Source organism: Schistocerca gregaria, chromosome 8 (genome assembly GCF_023897955.1).
Source record: "Schistocerca gregaria isolate iqSchGreg1 chromosome 8, iqSchGreg1.2, whole genome shotgun sequence".
Lineage (NCBI taxonomy): Eukaryota > Metazoa > Arthropoda > Insecta > Orthoptera > Acrididae > Schistocerca > Schistocerca gregaria.
Genome location: NC_064927.1, coordinates 88,056,107 through 88,078,549, shown reverse-complemented (window position 1 = coordinate 88,078,549; position 22,443 = coordinate 88,056,107). Strand labels below are relative to the sequence as shown.

General features: G+C 39.4%; 1 protein-coding gene and 1 long non-coding RNA gene across 2 annotated transcripts in view; one reads left to right on the top strand and one right to left on the bottom strand.

Moving 5' to 3' along the window:
* The window catches only part of LOC126285340 (nascent polypeptide-associated complex subunit alpha, muscle-specific form-like), a 388,350-nt gene extending 367,854 nt beyond the window's left edge, over positions 1–20,496 (top strand). The window contains exons 4-8 of the mRNA XM_049984656.1: positions 3,045–3,303; positions 8,300–8,408; positions 11,201–11,411; positions 11,522–11,610; positions 18,593–20,496. Coding sequence (XP_049840613.1) covers positions 3,045–3,303; positions 8,300–8,408; positions 11,201–11,411; positions 11,522–11,610; positions 18,593–18,844 — 920 coding nt within the window. The 3' untranslated portion in view covers positions 18,845–20,496. The remainder of the gene's footprint in view (positions 1–3,044; positions 3,304–8,299; positions 8,409–11,200; positions 11,412–11,521; positions 11,611–18,592) is intronic.
* LOC126285342 (uncharacterized) overlaps positions 1–22,443 on the bottom strand; it is a 173,557-nt gene that overhangs the window by 146,176 nt on the left and 4,938 nt on the right. Inside the window, exon 2 of the long non-coding RNA XR_007551622.1 lies at positions 16,183–16,324. This is a non-coding gene — a long non-coding RNA (uncharacterized LOC126285342). The remainder of the gene's footprint in view (positions 1–16,182; positions 16,325–22,443) is intronic.

Sequence of the window (22,443 nt, the reverse complement as noted above, 5' to 3'; positions counted from 1 at the left end):
GTCGAACTTACGATATTTGTTTTGAAAACCCGCCATTTCAGTTTTTTTCCCGAGAGTTGCCGGAATTCGTTGCGAATTAGTCGACCTTATACGTATCGAAGACATTTTTCTCTTTACTTATTCTGACCATCACTAAACTGACACACAATATTTTTAGCGCAACGCAATCTGACCAATAATCCCTAAAAAAGAATGGCCCTGACTAATAATAACCTATACCTTTCATGAATCACTTACCTCACAAAAATCTTCGTTACTCGAACTATACAGTGAGAGCCAATACTGCCAGCTAAGTAAAAATCTAACTACTGAAGACACTAACTACTGATAGGCATAGTTAGCAAATGAAAGATTTTTGATAGAGAACAATTATCTTCATAGCGTTCTAAAGTCATTACTTCCTTTTCCTGACGATCACACGTCCAGATCGTCCGCTCAAAACTCTGGCATTTCTCTCTCCGCATATCCACCACTAATGGCGGCTCACCTCCAGCTGCCTAACGCTACGCGCTGTTCACGTGCAACTGGGTACCAACGCCTGCTGCCAGTTCTCCCGCTATAGCAGGGGCAGTTGTCCGCTGGTCGTTTTTCACAATTCCTCTTATCTTTGTTAGTGAGTTTCTGAGGACGCCCCTGTGGCGGACGACTGACGAGAGTTTTCCTTATTTCCATTTCTGTACGATGCTAAATATAGTTTTTCGGCTTCAGTTGACGACCTCGCCTATTTCTGCATATTTTACCTCACTATGCAGCCGCACAATAAGCCTCTGCTCTTCCACTGTCGTTTCACTGCCTTTACGGGCCATGGCGCTTTTTACTAGACATGTGCTTTCCTGTAGTACGAGACACCTGCCTTGCCTACACAAACTGCTAGCTGCCGCCGAGATGTGCCTTTGACTGCGATTACCTTGTCCAGCAGGGCGGTGCCTGATTATTTTTGTCCCTCGTGGAACAAACGCAGATGATGCTAACACAAAACTAATCGTTCCAGGTAGAAGGTACAGTGACATTCGCATAGTCGACGTCTTTCAAAATATTCCCTGTATTATGGCACATACACGGATACAAATTTACCGAACGAGGTGGTGCAGTGGTTAGCACACTGGACGCTCATTCGGGAGGACGACGATTCAATTCCGCGTCCGGCCATCGTGATTTAAGTTTTCCGTGATTTCCCTAAATAGCTTCAGGCCGCGATGGTTCCTTTGAAAGGGCACGGCCAACTTCATTCCCTATCCTTCCCTAACGCATGTAACCTGTGTCTGAATACTTTTGTGCGCCTCTGTACGCAGTAAGGTACCGAGGTTGGAGGTATAGTCAGATATCTCTGAGCAGCAGTGTCTGTCTGGTACCGTGCAAATTCTCGTAACTTCCTGGTAAACATTTCATTAAAGGTAGCAACATTAGTGTTCGATCTAGTTGTCGATGGCTTCGGTTACCTCATCGGCGTCATTCCCAGTTCTTCGCTTCCGATGACAATTCCACCTAATTTTCATATAACCTTACACGATACTACATTCAGTCCTCTCTATCTTCATCTGTTGATTGGGCGGAAAAAATCCTAGACCCGGTGGGGAATCGAACCCGGGACCCCGTGATCCAGAGGCAGGAACCCTAGCCACTAACCCACGAGCTGCAGACGGGATTTTTTGGGGGAGGGGTGGACGGGGGGGGGGGCGTACGTTCTAACGTCCCGTTGACGAGCATGTCATTAGTGGCGGAGCAGAAGCCCTTATTGGGGAAGGACTGGGTGTTTTCCTCATCATCGCATCATTCTTCGAGAAGTGCCGAGACGGGAAATGGAAAGATTTGGAACTTGACCGGCCTGCAAACCATCATGATCCCCTCCCCACCTCTGTCCCCGTGACGGGCGTGTATTATGGACTGCTCTGCTCATCAGAAATGGACTTTCTCTTTTACGTATTTTGGTTCTTCCATTACTGTGGGTGTCTACCTTATCTTTGTTGTCCACTACGTGAACTTGTGGAGCATACACAGAATCCGTTGTTGTATATTACAATCAATACTGCAGTAATGTCGTTTATAAAATAGCCGAATGTGGTGTAACTGTACTTAGAGTTTACAAACAGTGGACAACAAAAGTACTGACGCCACTGTAATGCTTCTATTTCTGGTGAATAGAGGCTTCAACAACATATGCAGAGACAGTACAGCAATAGCATAAGATCAGCGTTTTGTCGTCTGTTTTTAGGTTTTATTCGCGGCATTTACTGGATGTCAAATCTAAAAACCGAAATATCGACATTCTGTGGACTTCAATTCGTAAAATACACGTAACTTGCTTCATTGTTTTAAGTGTTAGACTAGCCTTTATCCGAGCCTTCTGATGTGAGGGACAAAGTGTGGAATTTTTTTTACTGGTATGACAGTTGCCAAATTCTTCATTTCTCACATATCTCTGGTTGTATTTATGTGATGAGTGCCACCAACGTGTGTAAACTTTGTTAGAAATTGAAATGAGTGTCATACGCGTACAGGTCATCTTTCATGCTACACACATAAATAAATTACTTTTACACGAATGTCTCTTTTATTTTGCTTTTTGGTGTATTTTATGAGTCAACTAAAAATAATCACGTTGCAGAGTTCACGGATCATTTTATTTAATAATAGTGGGAATCATTTTATTTAATAATAGTGGGAATAGCACAGCACTAAATTTGAGGTCCTCTTAACTTCTGCCAGTGGCCAGAAACCGTAACGTAGCTGATAGCCCCTTCTCGCTGCTTCTAGCCTGTCCCGTGACTGCATTCCTTTTCGTCGAGAGTGGTTTGATGGGGTTGTATGCCTTTTCATTAAGAGTAGTTTGATGGGGTTGAGCAGCCCCGAAATGCTTATCGCGTTATTACCTCTAAAATAGCCAAGACAAAACCCCATTTTTATTTTAAACCGGTCGGGGTCTCGTAGAACGTAAACGCAGAGTGGAATGGGTCGGGACGTGTGTAGGCTGACAGGAAATTGGTCGGTCGGCCGACAGATCGGTGGTCGTGTCTTAATCGAAGTGTCGGCGCCTCTGCCCGCAGGACCCGTGTCGTCGTCGCCCCCCCAGACGCACCGGACGCCGTCGCCGAGCGCGAGGATGCCCGCCGCCGGAGACGTGGTGGGCTCGCCTGTGGCCGCCGCCGCCGCCAAGTTCGGCAAGCACCGGCTGCCCGCCGACCCCAGCACGGGCGACGCGGGCCCGCCTGCCAAGCGGCCGCGCGCCGCCCGCGACCTGGCGCTGCGCCTCTTCGCCTTCCGCGACTGGGCCTGCTGCCTCGAGCCGGACGACCAGGGCAACGTGTGAGTGTCGCGCACCCGCTTACCCTATTCCTGTCTCTGTCTTTCTCTGCACATTTTACCACCCGCACCTCCCTCCGGTACTGAGTCGGCGTCCTATCGACCTGTCCGTTTCACTGGTCGGGTCGTGCCACAACTTCCGTCACTACGTACTTATCGCTTACGTCGTCTACCCATCTAATCTTTGTCACTCTTCTGTAGCGCCACATTTAGAAAGCTACTGCCCTCTTCTCGTCAGAACTCTTTACCGTCCACATTTCACTCTAATAAGAGGCTACACTCGAGACAGATATACCTTTGTGACAACTTCCTGACCCTTACGTCTACAGGCTGTTACAAAAAGGTACGGCCAAACTTCCAGGAAACATTCCTCACACACAAAGAAAGAAAATATGTTATGTGGACAGTGTCCAGAAACGCTTAATTTCCATGTTAGAGCTCATTTTAGTTTCGTCAGTATGGACTGTACTTCCTCGATTCTGATGATCAAATTGTAAAATCACATTAATCAGGGAATGGAAACACACAGCAACAGAACGTATCAGCGTGACTTCAAACACTTTGTTACAGGAAATGTTCAAAATGTCCTCCGTTAGCGAGGATACATGCATCCACCCTCCGTCGCATGGAATCCCTGATGTGCTGATGCAGCCCTGGAGAATGGCTTATTGTATCACAGCCGTCCACAATACTAGCACGAAGAGTCTCTACATTTGGTACCGGGGTTGCGTAGACAAGAGCTTTCAAATGCCCCCATAAATGAAAGTCAAGAGGGTTGAGGTCAGGGGAGCGTGGAGGACACGGAATTGGTCCGCCTCTACCAATCCGTCGGTCACCGAATCTGTTGTTGAGGAGCGTACAAACACTTTGACTGAAATGTGCAGGAGCTCCATCGTGCATGAACCACATGTTGTGTCGTACTTGTAAAGGCACATTTTCTAGCAGCACAGGTAGAGTGTCTCGTATGAAATCGTGATAACGAGCTCCATTGAACGTAGGTACAAGAACATCTTTTCTTTATTTGTGTGTGAGGAATGTTTCCTGAAAGTTTGGCCGCACCTTTTTGTAACACCCTGTATATTCGATGTTGATAAATTTCTCTTCTTTAGAAACACTTCTCTCTCCATAGCTGGCATACATTTAATATCGTCTCAACTTTCACTATCGCCAGTTATTTCATTACCCGGAAGCTAAAACTCGTCTACTACTACCCGTACCGTTTTCTTATCTCCTTTGCTCGGCACCGGCCGATTTACTTTGACCGGTGCCGTCGGCCTCGTCAAACTTCCGTTCATACTTGTCGTATACCGTCTTTTCGAGGCATGTCTGTTTTGTGAGACTGTCTGACAAAACTACACTGTTGTCGGCTAACCCGAAGTTCTTAAATGAAATTGTCACACTGCAGAGTAGTGTGTGCCGGTACGAAACTTTCCGGAAGATTAGGGCCGTGTGGTGACTGAGACTCGAACTGTGGAGCCGAGTTAGTGTCTGGCACACAGTTTTAGTGAGCTGCGAAGGTTCTCGAATTTTCTATTTCTTCTCCTAAAACTTTAACTCCTACTCCAAATTTTTCTCTGGCTTCCTTCACTGTCGCTCAATCTACGGCTCGAATAACACGGTGGACGGTCTACGTTCCCATCTAGTTTCCCCTCTCGAACACTGCCTCCTTTTTCTGTGCTTAGACTCTAACTGCCGTCTGTTGTTTGTACGATTTGTAAATACCCTTTTCTCCCTATGTTTTACTCCCACTTAAAAGAATTTTAGAGTGCACTTTCAGTAATGAAAGCCTTCTCCAAATGTACGAGAGCTGTGAAAGGTGGTTTGCCTTTTCTTATTTCCTCATGTGTACTAGCATCTCTGCAGAACCCAAACTGAACTTCCAAGAGACTGGCTTCTTCCCATTTTTCCATTGCTGTTAGTATTTTGCAACTGTGACTTATTAAACTGACAGTTCATTAATATTCACACCTGTCTGCACCTGCGTTCCTTGGAATTGAGATTATTATATTGTTCTCGAAGTCTGAATCTTCCATTTCATTTTCGTGTATGTCCTTTTCCCTTTCTATAGTACTGTCTTCAACTAAGTTTCTCTTCTATAGCCATTCTATATACTCCTTCCACCTTTCACCTTTCTCTCGTTCGCTTCATACTGGTTTTCCATCTCAGCTCTCGACATTCGCGCCGCTGCTTTCCTCCGAATGTCTTCTTCATTTTCCAAATGTTATATGTGCTTCTACATCCTTATTTTTGTTCTCTGGCTATTTCTGCATAGCCATTTTGCAAATCTTGTTACTCATTTTTCAGACATTTGTATGCCCTTTTGCCTCCTCCTACATATATTAAATTTTGTATTTTCTCCTTTCATAAGTTAATTTCAATATCTCATGTGTTACTCAAGACTTTCTACTAGGCCTTGTATTTTCACCTATTTGATGCTCTGCAGGCTTCACCATTTCATCTTCCACTGTATTCCATTCCCCTGTGTCATGCAATCTTTGCCTAATGCTCTCTTTGAAACTCGACAATCTCTGGTACTTTCAATTTATCCAGGTCTTATCTCCTTAATTTTATTCTTTTTGCAGCTTTTTCAGTTTTAACTGACAGTTGTGGACAGAGTTCCTAGAAATATCTTACAGTTTAATATCTGGTTCCAAAATCTGGCTTACCGTCATATAATCAATCTGAAACATTCTGGTGTCTCCAGGTTTCTCTCACTTATACAGCACCCTTTTAAGATTCTTAAACCAAGTGGTAGCAATGATTAATTTATGACTCTTCATAATTTTGCCAGGTGCTTCCTCTTTCATTCGGTTCAAATTCACCTGTTGTTTTACATTCTCTTCCTTTTCTTACTATTGAATTTCAATGAAGTTTCTCTCTCTGTTAACTGTCTGAATAATTTCTCTCATTGGTTGGACTATGATATTTATTCATTTTCTTTTCAAGTGAAACAACTCTGTAGCTGTTCTTTCACTTGAACCATTTATTAGTTCTTTCAACTGGAACCACTTTTTAGTGTTTAGTTGACTGAGTTAACCCCTCTTTTGAGTGCAACTCATCTTTTCATCATTTAAAACTGATTAGTACATTGTTGTGGATTAAGTTCTTCCAGGTGCAATTATGTAATTAAGTAAGTAGATGTATCATTGAGTGTACACAATTGAGCAAAAAAGTTTTTGTTAGGGTACATGAAGAGGAAAGAAACACTACCAAATTCTAGTAAATGAATGCATTCCAGTTCTACTGAAAAGAGATGTTATATCTATTAATTAAAAATCACCTGAATCTTATTCAGCCATTTACATGTTGTAGTGCCTCGAGAATTTTTGGGGTAAATTCTAGAGACACTCGTATTTCCACCTTCTCGAACACGCGTTATTTTATAGATGAGTGTGTGAAAGAGAAACTGTGTCTGCTGCGCCACGATTATGTTTGTGCAGGACTGGCATGTATTGCACAGTTGATCAGCACTGGCAGGTAGTCGCAGCGCAGCGCTTTCCTCAGAAGTTACACACTCGAGCACAAAGAGCAAACACAGCTGTGCTCCGTGATGGTGCTACATCATTCATTATTGAGAACAGTTGAATGTTGTTAAAGAAAAGAAAATACATTTACTTATTCACTTACTTTCGTGAGGTCCGGATGGTGGACTTGCTAGAGCGCTCTAGATTGTATTTGTTATAAAGTATGTAAGAGTATCTGTCGGACCAGTAATTGTTGGGATTACAAAAAAGAATCGTTTATGTAGTGTCTTGTTTGTGGAAGTGAAAATATAGTGAGATTGGTTTAAAAGTATTCAGAGTGTACGGAGTTATTTAAGAGTATACAAAATTCCTCCAAAACAGCATCTTATCTTCAGAGAAGTTGTTCGGCAGACAATCACAGCCGGCTATCCTCAAAAGGTGATTGACAAGACAACTCCACGTAAGCTCAATAATAACCAGCACCACACTGCTCCTTGTAGTCGCTGGAAACCACCAGAATGTGTGGAAGAGAAGAGTACATTAACGGCTGTGTGCAGATCATACCCGCTCATACAAACTTGTTTATATTTTAGAGCTTTTGAAAAGTAGTAGTATAATACTTCATGGACACAAAGTACTTTTCACATTCGCGCTTTTGTCTGCAACCACATTTGCACCACCCCTGGACTGCTTGTTAGAGACGTCTAGTAATTAACCTCTTTAACTAACCAGATACCCACATTTAATGCTAGAAGTACAAAAAATGTAGATGGAGAATCAACCAAAAAATCCAAAGAGAGATGTGGAAAGAGAATTGAAGTTAAACTCGGTAACTACTTTGAGCTTTGTTGCTGATACTGTAATTCTGTCAGTTGTAAGAAACGACATGAAAGAGCAGTTGAATGGAACAGTGTTTAAAAATAAAACAAAGTTAATGGAATGTAATTGAATTAAATCAGGTGACCCCGAAGAAATAAAATTAGGAAATGAGACACTAAAATAGTAATTAAGTTATTTGGGCAGTAAACAGATGGTGGCCGAAGTAGAGGGGATATAAACTACAGACTACAAATCTAAATTTGGTGGACTGTAAAGTGATCTATTTGATCTGTCATCTTCCTGAATGTGAATCCATTGTCTTACCACCATGCCACTCCACTAGTTAGAAAATGAAGTCTTTTATTTTACAATTGTCCATTGCTGTGTACTGTCTGTGAGTGATGTTGGTTTTTTTCTAGTAGGGCTGTCTTATTTTTCATCGGACTTTGCAGTGCTAACCTTTCAGCTTGAATACTATTCCATCGATTAAACAAAATTATCACCAAATTGGATAATTATAGTGCTAAATGCAGATAGGTGAAATTTTAAGGATATTGTCAGATTTTTAGCTATATCTATAATCTTTGTGTAACTGTGGTTAGCTCACAATTGTTCACTTTTCCATGCAAAATATTTTCTATTAATGTTTTTTACTGGTAGTTAAATACTTTTCATTGACCTAATCTCTGAAAGTCTGACTATTTTCATCGTTACAGTCCCCTCCACTGCGCTGTACTAGCAGGTGATATCAACCGAATCAAGCGGCAGTGCTGTGTCCTGAGAGCTCGCGACTTCTCTCTGGATATCTGCAATAATGAGGGAGAGGTAAGGACAACTTCACTTTACTTTTACACTGCACCTGTAGTGCAGCCATCAGATCAAGTAGTTCTCAAAAAATTCCTGGGGTCTTTGACTTTTCTGTTTCGTCATGCCCCTTAAGGCCAGCTTGAATTTGCTGCAAAAATTTAATGCCATTTATCAGTTTACTCAAGATATACTGGTGTTTTGAGACATTTTCGTTATGTGTTTATGTTAATGCGGTAAGCACTGTCGGGCTGGCATATAATTTCCACTTTCCCTAGCACTGAAATTCAATAAAACCATTTAAATGTTCTTCACTAGAATTGTGTTTCTTCACCTGAATTGTGTTTCTTCACGTTTGCTTGAAAACTTTTTAAGTCTGTCATACCATCCTCAGTCCAGGCATTATCACTGCAGTTTGTCACAAGACAGGTGAAACAGAAAAATGCGTTTTTCACTTCACCCATAACCAGTCAGCTGCATTGTATGTTATTCCATTGACATTTTGTGTATATCATTGCCTGGATTTACACTGTTTCTGTTCTGGATTGATTTTCAGGCCTGGTCTGAGCGCCCCAAGTTCTTTAACTTTTATCCTACTGGCATGTTCCAGATTTCTACCTAGTAATTGCATACGAAATCCGTACTGTGCTGTTTTTGAACTCATGATATGTCACAGTTACTTGGAAAATAGTATAGCTTACTTTACTCAGGCACAGTACCCTCACAAAAAGAAACACAATCACAAAAGTATGCCCGTTAACTACGAACACTGTTAGCAAGCAAGGAAACTAAAGTAATGGATCATATTTCACGCACCTCGTTCCACTAACTGTTCGTCAAACTCTCGCCAGGAGGTCATGCTTATGTTACCTTATCCAAATGCACTCTGCTGCGAGATTTACAAACTTATTTTAACAGTGGCTAAAATAGTCAATAGAAGAACAGAAACAAGTATCTAAAATTATTTCAAAACAGTAATAGTGAATGTCGATTAGTGACACACCAAAGCATGACAGATATATATATAGAGACAGGGATTCGATAGCAAATATTAGCAATTGTATTCCTTTTCATGTGGTATAAGGTGTGCGGAGGTTGGTAGAACGCGCTTAGTCTGAGTGACTAGAGCCCACAGGCTGGCCATAAGGACTATACTCTCTAGAAGCTACGCCCCCAAAACGACTGCTACATAAAGTGGCATTTCAAGGCACAACGTTATGACTAGCAACTACCTGTTTGAAAAACATCCCTTGATATTGCATATCAATGGTTCCAAAAACATCGACCAGCATTATTTAAATCCATGTGGGAAATATGCAGTATATATCTTGATGATGTAACATGTAGTTCAGAAATTTCTTTTATATATATTTTGGGGTGGCTCTGCCTCAGTGCCTTTAAATACTAACTGTGCCTGGTGTGCACATTTTCCCTTCTCGCAGGGCTGGCAGCCCATACCCACAATATACGCTTCTGTGAAATCGGAGCCAGCTCGTTGCTATGAGGATTTTAAAATAATAAAGTAACCAATGAATAACATTAAACAAACTGAAGTCAACAAAGCATTTCATAATAAGTAACAGGTTCCACCCAAATTCTTTCTGATATTGGTGGTATTGTAAATGATGTAGTACGGGATTGAACTCCATGGTTAAATTATTCATGCATATTTTGAAACCATCCCACCTAGTCTGCCACTAAGTTGCACTGTGAGTCAGGTTCCGCACTTACCTCTAAATTTTCATGTAATTGGCTGAATGAGCCAGTTTTCAAATGTTAGTTTTTCCGTGTATGGAATGGACCTCAAATTTGTATTGATTGCCAGGCATTGAAACAAAATTTCTTGTCTCCCCCCCCCCTACACACACACACACACACACACACACACACACTCTGCAGTACTATGTTTTTATCATTTTTTCCTGCAAGTGATGTCAATATGATCTGTTTGAAGATGCCAGTAACTGATAAACATTTGTTATTTTGGTTTAGTAATAACAGCTGTGTTCTTGTAAAGGGCTCTTACTGAGAAGAAGTGTTGGGGGGTCCATGTTACTTATTTTTTCTTTAAGAAATAAGTATTTGTTAGCAGTAAACAATGGTAAATCCAGAATGGAAGAAAAATAATATTACAAAAGGATTGGACCATTAGTCTCCATATACAGGAGATGTTAAATTTCAGACAGGCAAACTGAGTTTCAGGCACTGTGCTGCTTCCTATGTTAGCATGACAACCAGCAAGCTGTCTACCCACATGAACAGCCACTGACAAACTGTGGCTAAGTGACAGTTGTGCCACGCAGTTGCTGAAAATGCTGCACACCATAGTGTACTTCACTTCAGTGACTAATTCATGGCCTGTGGCATCTGGATCCTTCCTACCAACGACTACATTTGTGAACTGCGCAGGCGGGAACTCTCACTGAAATATATCCTTCACACACTCCTGCCCTGCTACATCCTCCTCCTCACCCTCGCTACCCATGGATTGCTTCTCCCACCAAGTGTAGTGGCTGGCAGTCCAGATTTGGTGGCCAGAGACACTGTGCGCGCGCGCCTGAGTGTGTGCGTGCGTGTTATGCTCGCGTCATCTAATCCAGGAGGAGGCCTTTTGACCAAAAGCTTACTTGTTTATCACTCTTCTTTGTTGTATCTGTCTGTGACTCAACATCTCCACTATGTCGCGAGTAGCAATCATGCCTTTTCATAAGTTTTTTGCAGAAAAAAATGCTAGTTTTCTTTCCTCTACGGATTTGTTGGTGAAAACTCGTATAAAATGCTTTGGACCTGACTATTATATTACTTTGTTGCAGACTCCATTACATCTTGCTGTTATACATAAGATGACGGAAGCTGTAGACATACTGATCAAATTTGGAGCAAAGCCACAATTCAGGGATAAAGCTGCCAACACTTCATTTCATTTGGCTGTACAGAGGGATGCACATTGTCCAGATATTCTGTGGCGCTTGCTGACAGCACCAGGTCTTCGGAAAACTGATCTAGAACTGTTCAATGATGATGGTAAGTATAGCATTGTAGTCAAGAGTATCATTTCCGTGGTGTTTCATTGTGCCATGTGTATAATGATTTGTGAACTCGCAAGACACTGATGGTAATTTTCCATTTTGCAGGTTACGCACCAATGCATCTGTGTGCTATGTATGATAAAGTGGAAGAACTTCGGGCGTTGATTTCCAGTGGTGCCGGCGTAAATTTAAAGGTACAATCTGTGAATATATGTGTGTAGTGCAAACTGTTTCTAAATTCTTTCCAGAAAATTCTTTTTAAGAGGAAATAGTTTCTCTAGGAAGTTCATCATAAGAATAAACCTGATGCAAACAAACACTAAACGCACGCGATGTGATTGGTCAGAAATTGGAGCGCACGTACATAGGTATTATGCTCTTGGAAGTAGATCCTACATATGCATCTAATTACCAAGTTACATTAAATGAAACTTTAAGCTATTCAAAATGTATTAAAAGCGATAAACTTTTTTCTTAAACACGCTTTAGCTATGTAATGCTTATTTAAAAATTGTGTACAGTCACAGTCTGTGTACTGTTGTGCTCTGATTGTCAGGCTGTTCATATGCAGTACAAAAAGGGCTGATGCTGCTTCCGCTCCATAGTGAAACACGGTTAAAAAGTGCCAAGAAATAGGTGTTCTTAAAGTTTATCATAAATTTACAGAAAAAATGGGCTCTGAAAGTTTTTTGAGGGGGACTATTTGATACAGTTCAGATATTCCTGCAGATTGGATGGATATCAGAATTGGTAGCATATTAGAGTGATAATCTTGTACAGTTAGTGAATCACTGCTTCAGTTTGAAATACCTACATCTCTTAATTGTAAAATTCATCATCATTTTTATGAATACTGCACATTTTTTGTTTCAAATTACATATTGCAACGTGAAATTTGCGTTTTCATTTCAAATATAAATTCTTACTTATCGCAATATTTTATGAAATTATCAAAGATTGCTTAAATTAAGAAATCGTAACAATTTAATTTTTTAGGACAAAAATAAAAAACCAAATACTCTTTATTTGGCTTACATCCATTGTTTTACACCATAGATGTAGTCTTACACAACCCAGTGTGATAAGTGTCATAGAAACAAGAAAAACAATCATTTTCTCAGCATCAAGTACACTATACAAATGATGCATTTTTACGTTTGCCACTGTACCATTACATTATGAACTCAACATAACTGATGTGGAGCCAAACTAAGGGATTTGTTGCGAGAAATAACAAGACTGTTAAGCTGCCACATGTACTGTAACTAATGCATGAATCTTTTTGAGATGTCACTGTCGAACACTGGTGGTATATAGAACTGCACATCATAAAGGAAGAGGAGAAAATGCGGCACCTGGGTGGCTTCGCGGAATGTGTTGTTGATAGACTCGATACTAACGTAATAGATGACAGTTCCAGAACTGAAATGAATTATCGGATTCAAATAAGAAAGGAGCAGAGAGATTAACAGATGACTAACTGTAATTAATATCTTCAGCGGCTTCAGTATTCAACAATACATTGAAATCCCTGCAGTACGCTTTTGCATCACACAGAACATTAAGAAAAATTACCCTGTGTCTAAGCTAGGAATTTTTGTCACTCTTGTTTGTAATTAGAATACTATGTTAGGTGAGAAAGACGACATTTTAAGCTTTCTGTGTGGTCACCTAAGAAGCATGCGGTAGTACTGGAGTTTTGCTGAACATTTCATTCTCTGTAAAACTTAAATGACATTTTAAGCGACACTGTTTCTCTGCTCATCTCTTTTTGTGTCTGAACTGCAGCTGCTTACATCATTGCAGGTTAGTGGGACCAGCTGGCTGGCCACTGTTGTCAAAGTTAAATGCACCTATTCTTTGTTTTTTCCTATTTGAGAGAGAGAGAGGCACAAAGAGAAGAAGCGGCAAAGAATGAAGTGGATAAGTGGAGTAAAGTCTTTGGCAGATGGAGCAGGCCAAAAATAATTGTTGTGTTCTAGTTCACAGGGTCACTAAGAATCAGAATCAACTAGACAAACACACAGATAAATAGTTTGGGAGGGAGCAAATGTTCTCACCTTTTGTATTACTATATTATAACCAGAAACAAATGCAATTGGGACAAACAATTTGGTTACACTAAGATCACTGCCAAAGTGTTAGAGAAATTGTTTACTTGGAGGGCAGTATACAGGGTGTTACACAAAAAAGAAGCAGAAGAAAAAAAGGTTATGTGGACATGTGCCTGGAAACACTTACTTTCCATGTTAGAGCTCATTTTATTAATTCTCTTCAAATCATATTAATCATGGAATGGAAACGCACAGCAACAGAACGTACCAGCGTGACTTCAAACAGTTTGTTCCAGCAAATGTTCAAAATGTCCTCCATTAGCGAGGATACATGCATTCACCCTCCGTCGCATGGAATCCCTGATGCGCTGGTGCAGCCCTGGAGAATGGTGTATTGTATCACAGCCGTCCACAATACGAGCACGAAGAGTCGCCACATTTAATACCGGGGTTTCGTAGACAAGAGCTTTCAAATGCCCCCATGAATGAAAGTCAAGAGGGTTGAGGTCAGGAGAGCGTGGAGGCCATGGAATTGGTCTGCCTCTACCAAATCCGAACACTTCGACTGAAATGTGCAGGAGCTCCATTGTGCATGAACCACATGTTGTGTCGTACTTCTAAAGACACATGTTCTAGCAGCACAGTATCCCATATGAAGTCATGATAACATACTCCATTGAACGTAGGTGGAAGAACATGGGGCCCAATCAAGGCATCACCAACAATGCCTGCCCAAACGTTCACAGAAAATCTGTGTTGATGACGCGATTGCACAATTGTGTGTGAATTCTCGTCAGCCCACACATGTTGGTTGTGAAAATTTACAATTTGATCATCAGAATCGAGGAAGTACAGTACATACTGACGAAACTAAAATGAGCTCTAACATGGAAATTAAGCGTTTCTGGACACACGTTCACATAACATCTTTTCTTTATTTGTGTGTGAGGAATGTTTCCTGAAAGTTTGGCCGTACCTTTTTGTAACACCCTGTATAGTGGTCTCAGTTTCTATTGAAATATGCTAGAAATCACATCATAATATAAGGGCATTCAAAAAGAAAAGAGCTAGAGGCAAAATTACAGAAACCAGTACCTTTATGTTAGAAGTACTTAACCCTGGCTGTTGAGAGGCTTGTCCCACTGTTGTTGAGGCTTGTTCCACTGTTGTTGAGATGCTTGTCCCACTGTGACACGAGGTGCTGAATAAAGTTCCTGGTGCTGCAATGTTAACCAGTTCCACACATACAGCTATATGTTGTCCAAAGTGAATCGTTTTCCCCTATGCTGACGTTCTGACCATGATGGCTCCCTTCTGATTCACTTCCTGCAGCACAGGACAACAGTGAATGCGCAATGTTACTTACAGACCTTGACCACCCTTCGCCAAGTTGTCAAATCAAAACAACCAGGTAGTTTCACCCAGGGGGTCATTTTGGTCTACGGCAATGCGAAGCCTCATACGGCCAACACAGTCGCTGCACTCCTGCAGAAATTCAAATGAGAAGTTATTGCCCTCCCTCCATACATTCCGGAACTCTCTCCCTGTGACTAAACCATTTTTGGTCCCCTTAAAAAGGCTTTAAGTGGGTAAACTATTCACCTCCGACGACGACGTTCAGCTGTATGTGCGGAGCTGATTAACATCACAGCCCCAGGAATGTTTTGTGACAGCCATTCACCACCTTGTGTCACAGTGGGATAAGTGTCTCAACAGCTAACATACAGATACTGGTTTACGTAATTATGCCCCTGGCTTGTTTCTTTTTGAACACCCCTTATAATATTGACTAGCCTTGCTGAACATGTATGAGCATATGATGAAATTGATCATGTAGTACACCCGTAACAGAAAAAAGTGTTTATCAAGCCATAGGATGCCAGGTGTTTATAACTCCAGTTCTCACGACAACATAATGTTGTTTCTGTTCTCTCAGATGCTGTGTGGTCATCTTATACAGATACCGATACCGAATGCTGTTTTGTCAAAAATTCACATATTAAGACTGTAATACTGTAAGGTTTATATTAGAAACAGCAACCAGCCACAAGTGTGTTTAACAAGATTTGTTTGGATCACATTTTTCACAAATTCGTCTTCAGATGGTTTTTGCCCGTTTCGTGTTGGTTTCTTGCTTGACCCTCATTTTGTATCCATTACTGATTTGCTGCACTAGGATGGACAGAAATATTTTGTTCACTACTTCATAAAGTTTATGATAGATTTATTTCTTATGGCCTCTATCGAAGCATTTATGACATTATTACAATGTGAAACGTGGTGAAAATTTTTGTGATGTATGCTTGCGTGGGATGAAATCACTGTGTTTTCATTGTGAATTTTGAAATTATCACATTAGTGTGCACTACACATGTGCTGTTAAATTCCTTGTATAACACCTTACACCACATCATTCTCTGTTTAATGGCGGCACACGCGATGAACATTTACAAAGTGTGGTCAAGCTTCACGTGAGAAACATAAACACTTTTCAAAGATCTCACAGTCGTAAAAAGGTTATAGATGCTGTTTGTATGTGTATGGGCTTAGTTTTCCTTGCCTTTATATCCAGTGGTAAACGCAGTATACAGATTGGAGTACAGTAGAAGCAGAAAACTGAGGGATTTTCTTGCCACTTACTAAAAGTTTGCAACTACTTAAAACTGACATCTATGTACTACCAACAGTGCGATCATAAAAAGCTCAACCTACCTGAAATATAAGAGATCCTCACCCTTGTACTGTCTCACTTTTAATAATAGTCTCTAAACAAAAGACGGGTTTGCAATGGTAAGCAGTTTTGCTGAACTGCAAGCTATCTGCATTAACCATCCGAAACAAAAGTTCTTCTCATCTGTAAGCCAAATAAGCAGTAAAATTATTTACCAAGAGAAATATGTAGATAACACTCTCCTACTGCTTGAAAGATCTGAGCAAATTACATGACATCATTAAATTCACTGTCACATGAAATAAACAGTAGCATTTATTTGCTGGACGTTAAAATATCTAGCATCAATTACAAACATCACCTTGGTATATTTCGTAAGCTAACAACTACAGATATTACCATCGGTAACACATTCTGCCACCCAAACCAGCATAAGAGGGCTAAGTTTAGATCAGTGTCTCACCATATGCATCAAATACCTCTGAGCTCCAATGAACAGCAAAAGAAAACAAGCATAATTAAATCAGTTGATTATTATAAATGATACGATGCTTTAGTAATAGATATTTTCTCCCAGAAAATAAAGAACTGCTGACAATAAATCTCTCCAAGAAACATCTACAGCTACTGTGAAGGGCATGAAATCAACAAAGTATTCAGTTGTACCATGTTTAGGCCTACTTTTGTATAAAATTTGCTACCTGATCAAAAATAAGAATGTTAAATTCAGCTTTTCTGCCAATAATAAACTTTAACAGTAAGTTGCCACACACTTCCACACATTAGTAACCCCCAAAAAAGATCAGGAATCTATAAATTGAACTGTAATAACAGTCCCAAATTCTACATCGGCCAAATAGGCAGAAAGTTTGAAACAAAGTTTAAAGAACATCTGTACGTCCTACAATTGAGCAAATCAGCCTTTGCCATCTATCTCGCAGAAAATAATCTTACAGTAGACAATATAACCTCCAAATCTTATACCTTACAGATAAGGGTGGTGCAGTGAATCTTCTAGAGGAGATTGAGATTAATATATGTAAGAACACTTTCTCTGATCTCATTCTGAATGAACAGTCAGTCATCCAACACCTCATTCCTAAATAATTTCCGAGAGTTCTTCTCGTCGTCTAAACAAACATTTTATTCCCATACTTAAAGATAGCCATAGTATTTTAAAAGTTATACCTTGACTGTTAAATATATACTGAAATAACTGTAGGCTGATGTATTAAAACATTAGTGTTAAGCATAAATTTATGTTCTCCAAGGAATTTAACAGCACTTGCATAGTGCTTATCCCCAAATGTGATAATTTAAAAAAAAGAGAGCACAGGATGATCCCATCACACAGATGCATCCAGCATGATAGTTTTCACAACATTCCACATTTTAATAACTTTTAAAACCTTTTCATAAACGCTTTGATAGAGGTCACAAGAAATAAATCTGTCGTAAACTGTATCAAATAGTGAACAAAATACTTTGTCAATCCTGGTGCAGAAAACCAATATGGATAGAAAACGAGGCCCCAGAAAGAAAAGAAAATGAAACATGTAAGAACTATCTAAAAACTGATTTGTAAAAAATCTGAAGCAGTGTCATGGTCTGATCCAAATAAACCTTTTTAATCCATACTTCTGGTTGATTGCTATTTCAATTATAAACCATTTTAGAATTTTCAAAGCATTTTCCATTTCTTGTTTATTGTTTGTACAGTGCTTGTCATGTCAACCATCGGATCAGTAGCAATTGTATGAATTACCTGTATTAAACTACTTGGACTTCAGAAAAGAAAGTATGGTGATGTAATCCTTTCATGTAATGTTATTTTTTCTATGGAACTATCAAGAAAGCTTTAGCAATAATACCTTGAAATCCTTGTGACAACCCCTTGTTTATTCTTTGCCTGCACTCTGACTGGTACATGATGTTATTAATATCTGTGAATGATGATGATGATGATGATGATGATGATACTTGGGTGTCTAATAAAAAGCTAAGTCATGAACAGTGAAAATATTGCAGTTCATTTGCATATGGTCACCAAGTTTGACATTCTTACCTTAGTTTCCTTTCTGCATGAATAGAATTTGTCTCTGGGACTAAAAACATAACATTTGCTGAGACAGGAGGGAATGCTACAAGACTATCACCCACAGTGGACACACATTCAATAAGCTCCTCTCACAGCTTAAATGTATTCCATTTATCAGTGGGAACAAGTGCGCTCTCTCTCTCAGAGGAAAATGTATTTGCTTCGCCCTGACATTTAGCTTGTTAGGCTAAATTTTACTTCAGGAGTTTGCCTATAGAACATTCGAAAATATGAAGTGCAGTTCTTGTAAAACAGTTCTGTGCTGTGTTAATGGGGATACTTATAAATGTTGAGTGCCTGTAAAGTATTATTCTGTATATATCGTAGACAAAACCTCTGCTTTCTTGTTACAGGATACAAAAAGTGGTCGCACTCCACTGTTCCATGCTGTGGAGACAAATTCTGCTACATGTTGTCGTGTCTTGCTGCATAGTGGTGCCAACTCCACAGAACAGAATTATGCTGGGCACACGCCTATCATCGCAGCTTCAGAATTCGCAAATCCAAATGTTGAGGCTGCAATGATAAATCATAAAGAAGTACACGAGGACATTATTGCACAACTTGAACGTGGAAGACATCGTAACAGTGTAATGGAAAATTGACTTTCTTCAGGTGTACTGAGAGAGAATTGAACAAAGCATCCGTTTTGAGGGATGTAGTAAGTTTTATTGTGATCCTAATTTTAACTTTGGACTGGAACATTGGACACACAGTAAATGTATGACTGTGTGATTATGGGAAATACTTTTCTCATATAACTTCAGCCAGTGTGATATTTATTGAAAGAAGTAGTAGCTCACGACATGTCAGCTTCATGAAGTTACTGCACCACTGTGGTCCTGTTAATATTGTCATATTTTTTTAATTTTTAGTCACAACTGAAAGTTAAATGTCTAGCACTTCTGCTTATGCAGATTGACTTGTTCCAATGTGTTACTGCTTCTCCTATGCAGTTAATTATCAACAAAGCAGCTGTAAACATTGCAGTGGTTACAAATAAATAGGGCCAAGGAGCTTCTTGAGATGTGTGTTCTGGATGTTGTTGTAAAGAAACAAAATTGTAAACATTGCGGTGGTTACAAATAAATAGGGCCAAGGAGCTTCTTCAAATGTGCATTCTGGATGTTATTGTAAAGAAACACAATATCATTGGAATTGTTCCTGTATATGATTGAATGTTCTGAAATTGTTAAATGAGTGAAAAATATCAAGGCAGTATTTGAAGCTCAAGTGGAAACATCAGTTGAATATGCTCTCACCATTTAAATAACCTTGTAGAGTTGTATCTATGAAAGGTTTATCCACAAATAACATGTGTTCTGTCAATCCCCCTAACGTGATAGTGATTGATGTACTGTAAAGAGTCAAATGAGAAATTTCGCTATGAAATTTGTGTTTTGCAATATTTTTTTTATTTTTACTCTGGCAGTTATTATAGAAGTAAAGTTGTCGAATTGCGTAGCAACATGTTATTTTTATGTAGTACATTACCTTTTGTCCAATTAGTTACTATTATTTGAAGTGTGATTCATCTTGTGGGTGTACATTAACATTCTAGATTTGTGTGAATGTGAACATGAACGGGGTGTAAGAACTTGTAGTCACAAAACTGAACATTTATTTTCGCACGTTAAAGCACAAACGTTTCTTGCGAATCCTCTGTAAAGTACTGATCTACGTATTTATTTATTCAAACAAAGAGTACCTAATTTGTGTAGAATGTTTTAATTTCCACAGAACGTAATTATAGTGTGCCTGTGAATCCACAGATATTTGAGTATTATGTTCTTTTTTTACAAGATGTACTTCTGTGAGCAATACCTCATAATTTGAGAGCATTATTTTGATGTTATGATAAAAGTGACAAATTTCTTAATTCTGACATCCACGAAACTCAGTGCTTGGATCATATGAAAACATTAAATGAAACATGCATGGCAATGTGAATTGAAGCTGATAAACTAAACAACAAAAATTGAGAGTAAATTAATGTAGCCAAACAATTTTAAGAAGCACTAAAAATTGCATGAAAGCATATTCTTTTTTATATTTGGTAAAAGGTTTTTCTACAGAAACATTACTTTCTTTGTATGTCTAAAACAACACTAATTATGTCAAGGAAAAAGAGTGTCTGTCCTTTTTCTTTGTTCGGCAAAAAAAAAGCAAAGCTTTCAGTGCTTCGTCACTAAGTTGTTGTATTGGTTGTGTGTACTGGAACAGAAGAGGATGCAGTGTAATATGTACTACTACTATTATTTGTCAAAAAATAAGCATAACTTGGATGTGTGCTTAGATGAATGTGGCTTATGGGACTGCTATTTCTGTAAAGGATTACATTCCATTCAATTTAAAGAGAATACTGTCACATCCTATGCCTATGAATGCTAAAGTTTCTTTTTCATTATAATTAAGAATGGCTTTCTGGAAGTATTCTCAATTGTAAAAAGTGTTTTTTCCCTTTTCGGAAATGGTGTGTCCTTTAAGTAACATGCTAAATATCATGATTCAGGCTGTGGAAACTTGTCTTCAACATAATCACAGATATGGAATAGCTTTATGAAGTCCTACAATACTGCATCTTCTCCAAGTTTCAATGAATAATGTAAAGTGAAATGTAGTTTCTTGTACCCAGGCATTGTATGTTTTCAAAAATGAACATGTATGAAATTTGTTTGAAAAAATACTTGATTAGTGAAGTGATTCATTTATGGCTAGAGTTTTGTGGTGTCAACTTAAATGGAAAGCCAGGATCTACACCGGGTAGTTAAATTTGTTTGCTTGCCGGGTTCCTGGCTGGCTAATTTCGATCAAATTAATATTATTGTAATCCTGTTCCAGCCACACATTTAGGTAATTGTATAATTTATTTAATGACAGTGCACCACCTAAGATGGTTAGTAGTTTATATAATTATTGTTGAAGTATATTTTAAGAATGTGTGTGCATACCAGCACTTGAAAAGCGAGCTTATCTTTACTGAACTATTTATGTTATCGATTGGTAGAAGAGGGGTTAAAACAAACTATAGATCCCTCTTTTACACATTACCACCTCTGTAGTTGTTGAACATATAAAAACAAAATGCATCCTTCAATAAAATGTTTCATTTCAACCTCCCTTCATTGTGATTCATCAAAATAATTTGTAAATTAAATTAATTAATATTTACCACTCTGTGTACAAAATAATTTTTTGTAATTAATGTGACAGGTAGTGAGTGGATCGACACCACAGATCAGTGCGCCCTGCATCCATAGGCCTACATCTATTTTTAGGAACCCCCATACTCTCTGCTTTACTTGTAAGCTTCCCCTGCTGGGTTTATTAAACAAAAAATAAATTGTGCAGAAAGAATTCCTGTATCAGCCTGCAGAAGAGCTCCGGCAAATGTATGGCTGAATAAAAATCTGGCTCATTTCATATGCGTATAAGGTAGATCATACATTTTACCCTATGATCAGCTTTGCTTGTGCAATTTATAAGCTGCCCTTGTTTGAGTATACCACACATGCATTCCCTTGAAAAATATTAATACCTGTTAATGCAGTTAATTATGATTTCTAGCATATGTGTTGAATTTGTTCACCCTGTTGGTACTAGAGTTTTAAATTGCTCCACAGTGGTGACAATTATGTTAGACATTCTTCATTTTTTCCTTATGCTTACAGGGAATATAACGGAATTCCAAACATGTCGGGGAAATATCATGGAATTTTGGGAAAAAAGCTGGAAATATCTCGTCTTTGTCTCAGTAGATGAAATGGTTTGTTTACTGAGATGCTGTGCATTGTAACTGGTTGGGTGCAGCTGAGCACGTGTGCTGCTTCCCTACTCCCTCATTCCTACTGCTTCTCACCTTCCTACCTCTCCCCTCAGCTTGCAGTCAGTGCTGCCACCACTTGTCGCCATTGGTGTAGCAACTACAGATTAGAGGCAGGGAGGCACGAGGAGAGTTTGTTTGGACCTGATTCTTAGATACTGTAAATGCAGCGAGCACACACAGCGGTCATGTGTGCACGATTCGTCTCTGAGTGAATGTGTGTGTGTGTGCTCTTGTTATCTGACAAAGGCTATGGCTGAAAATTTAGTTGTGAGAGTGTGACTATCTTCTCTACGTGGCTCAGTGATCGGCTTTATGGTTATTGATTTTCAGAATATGTGCAGAAGTTATCTGTTGCATGGTTTGATCATTGTGGTCCCA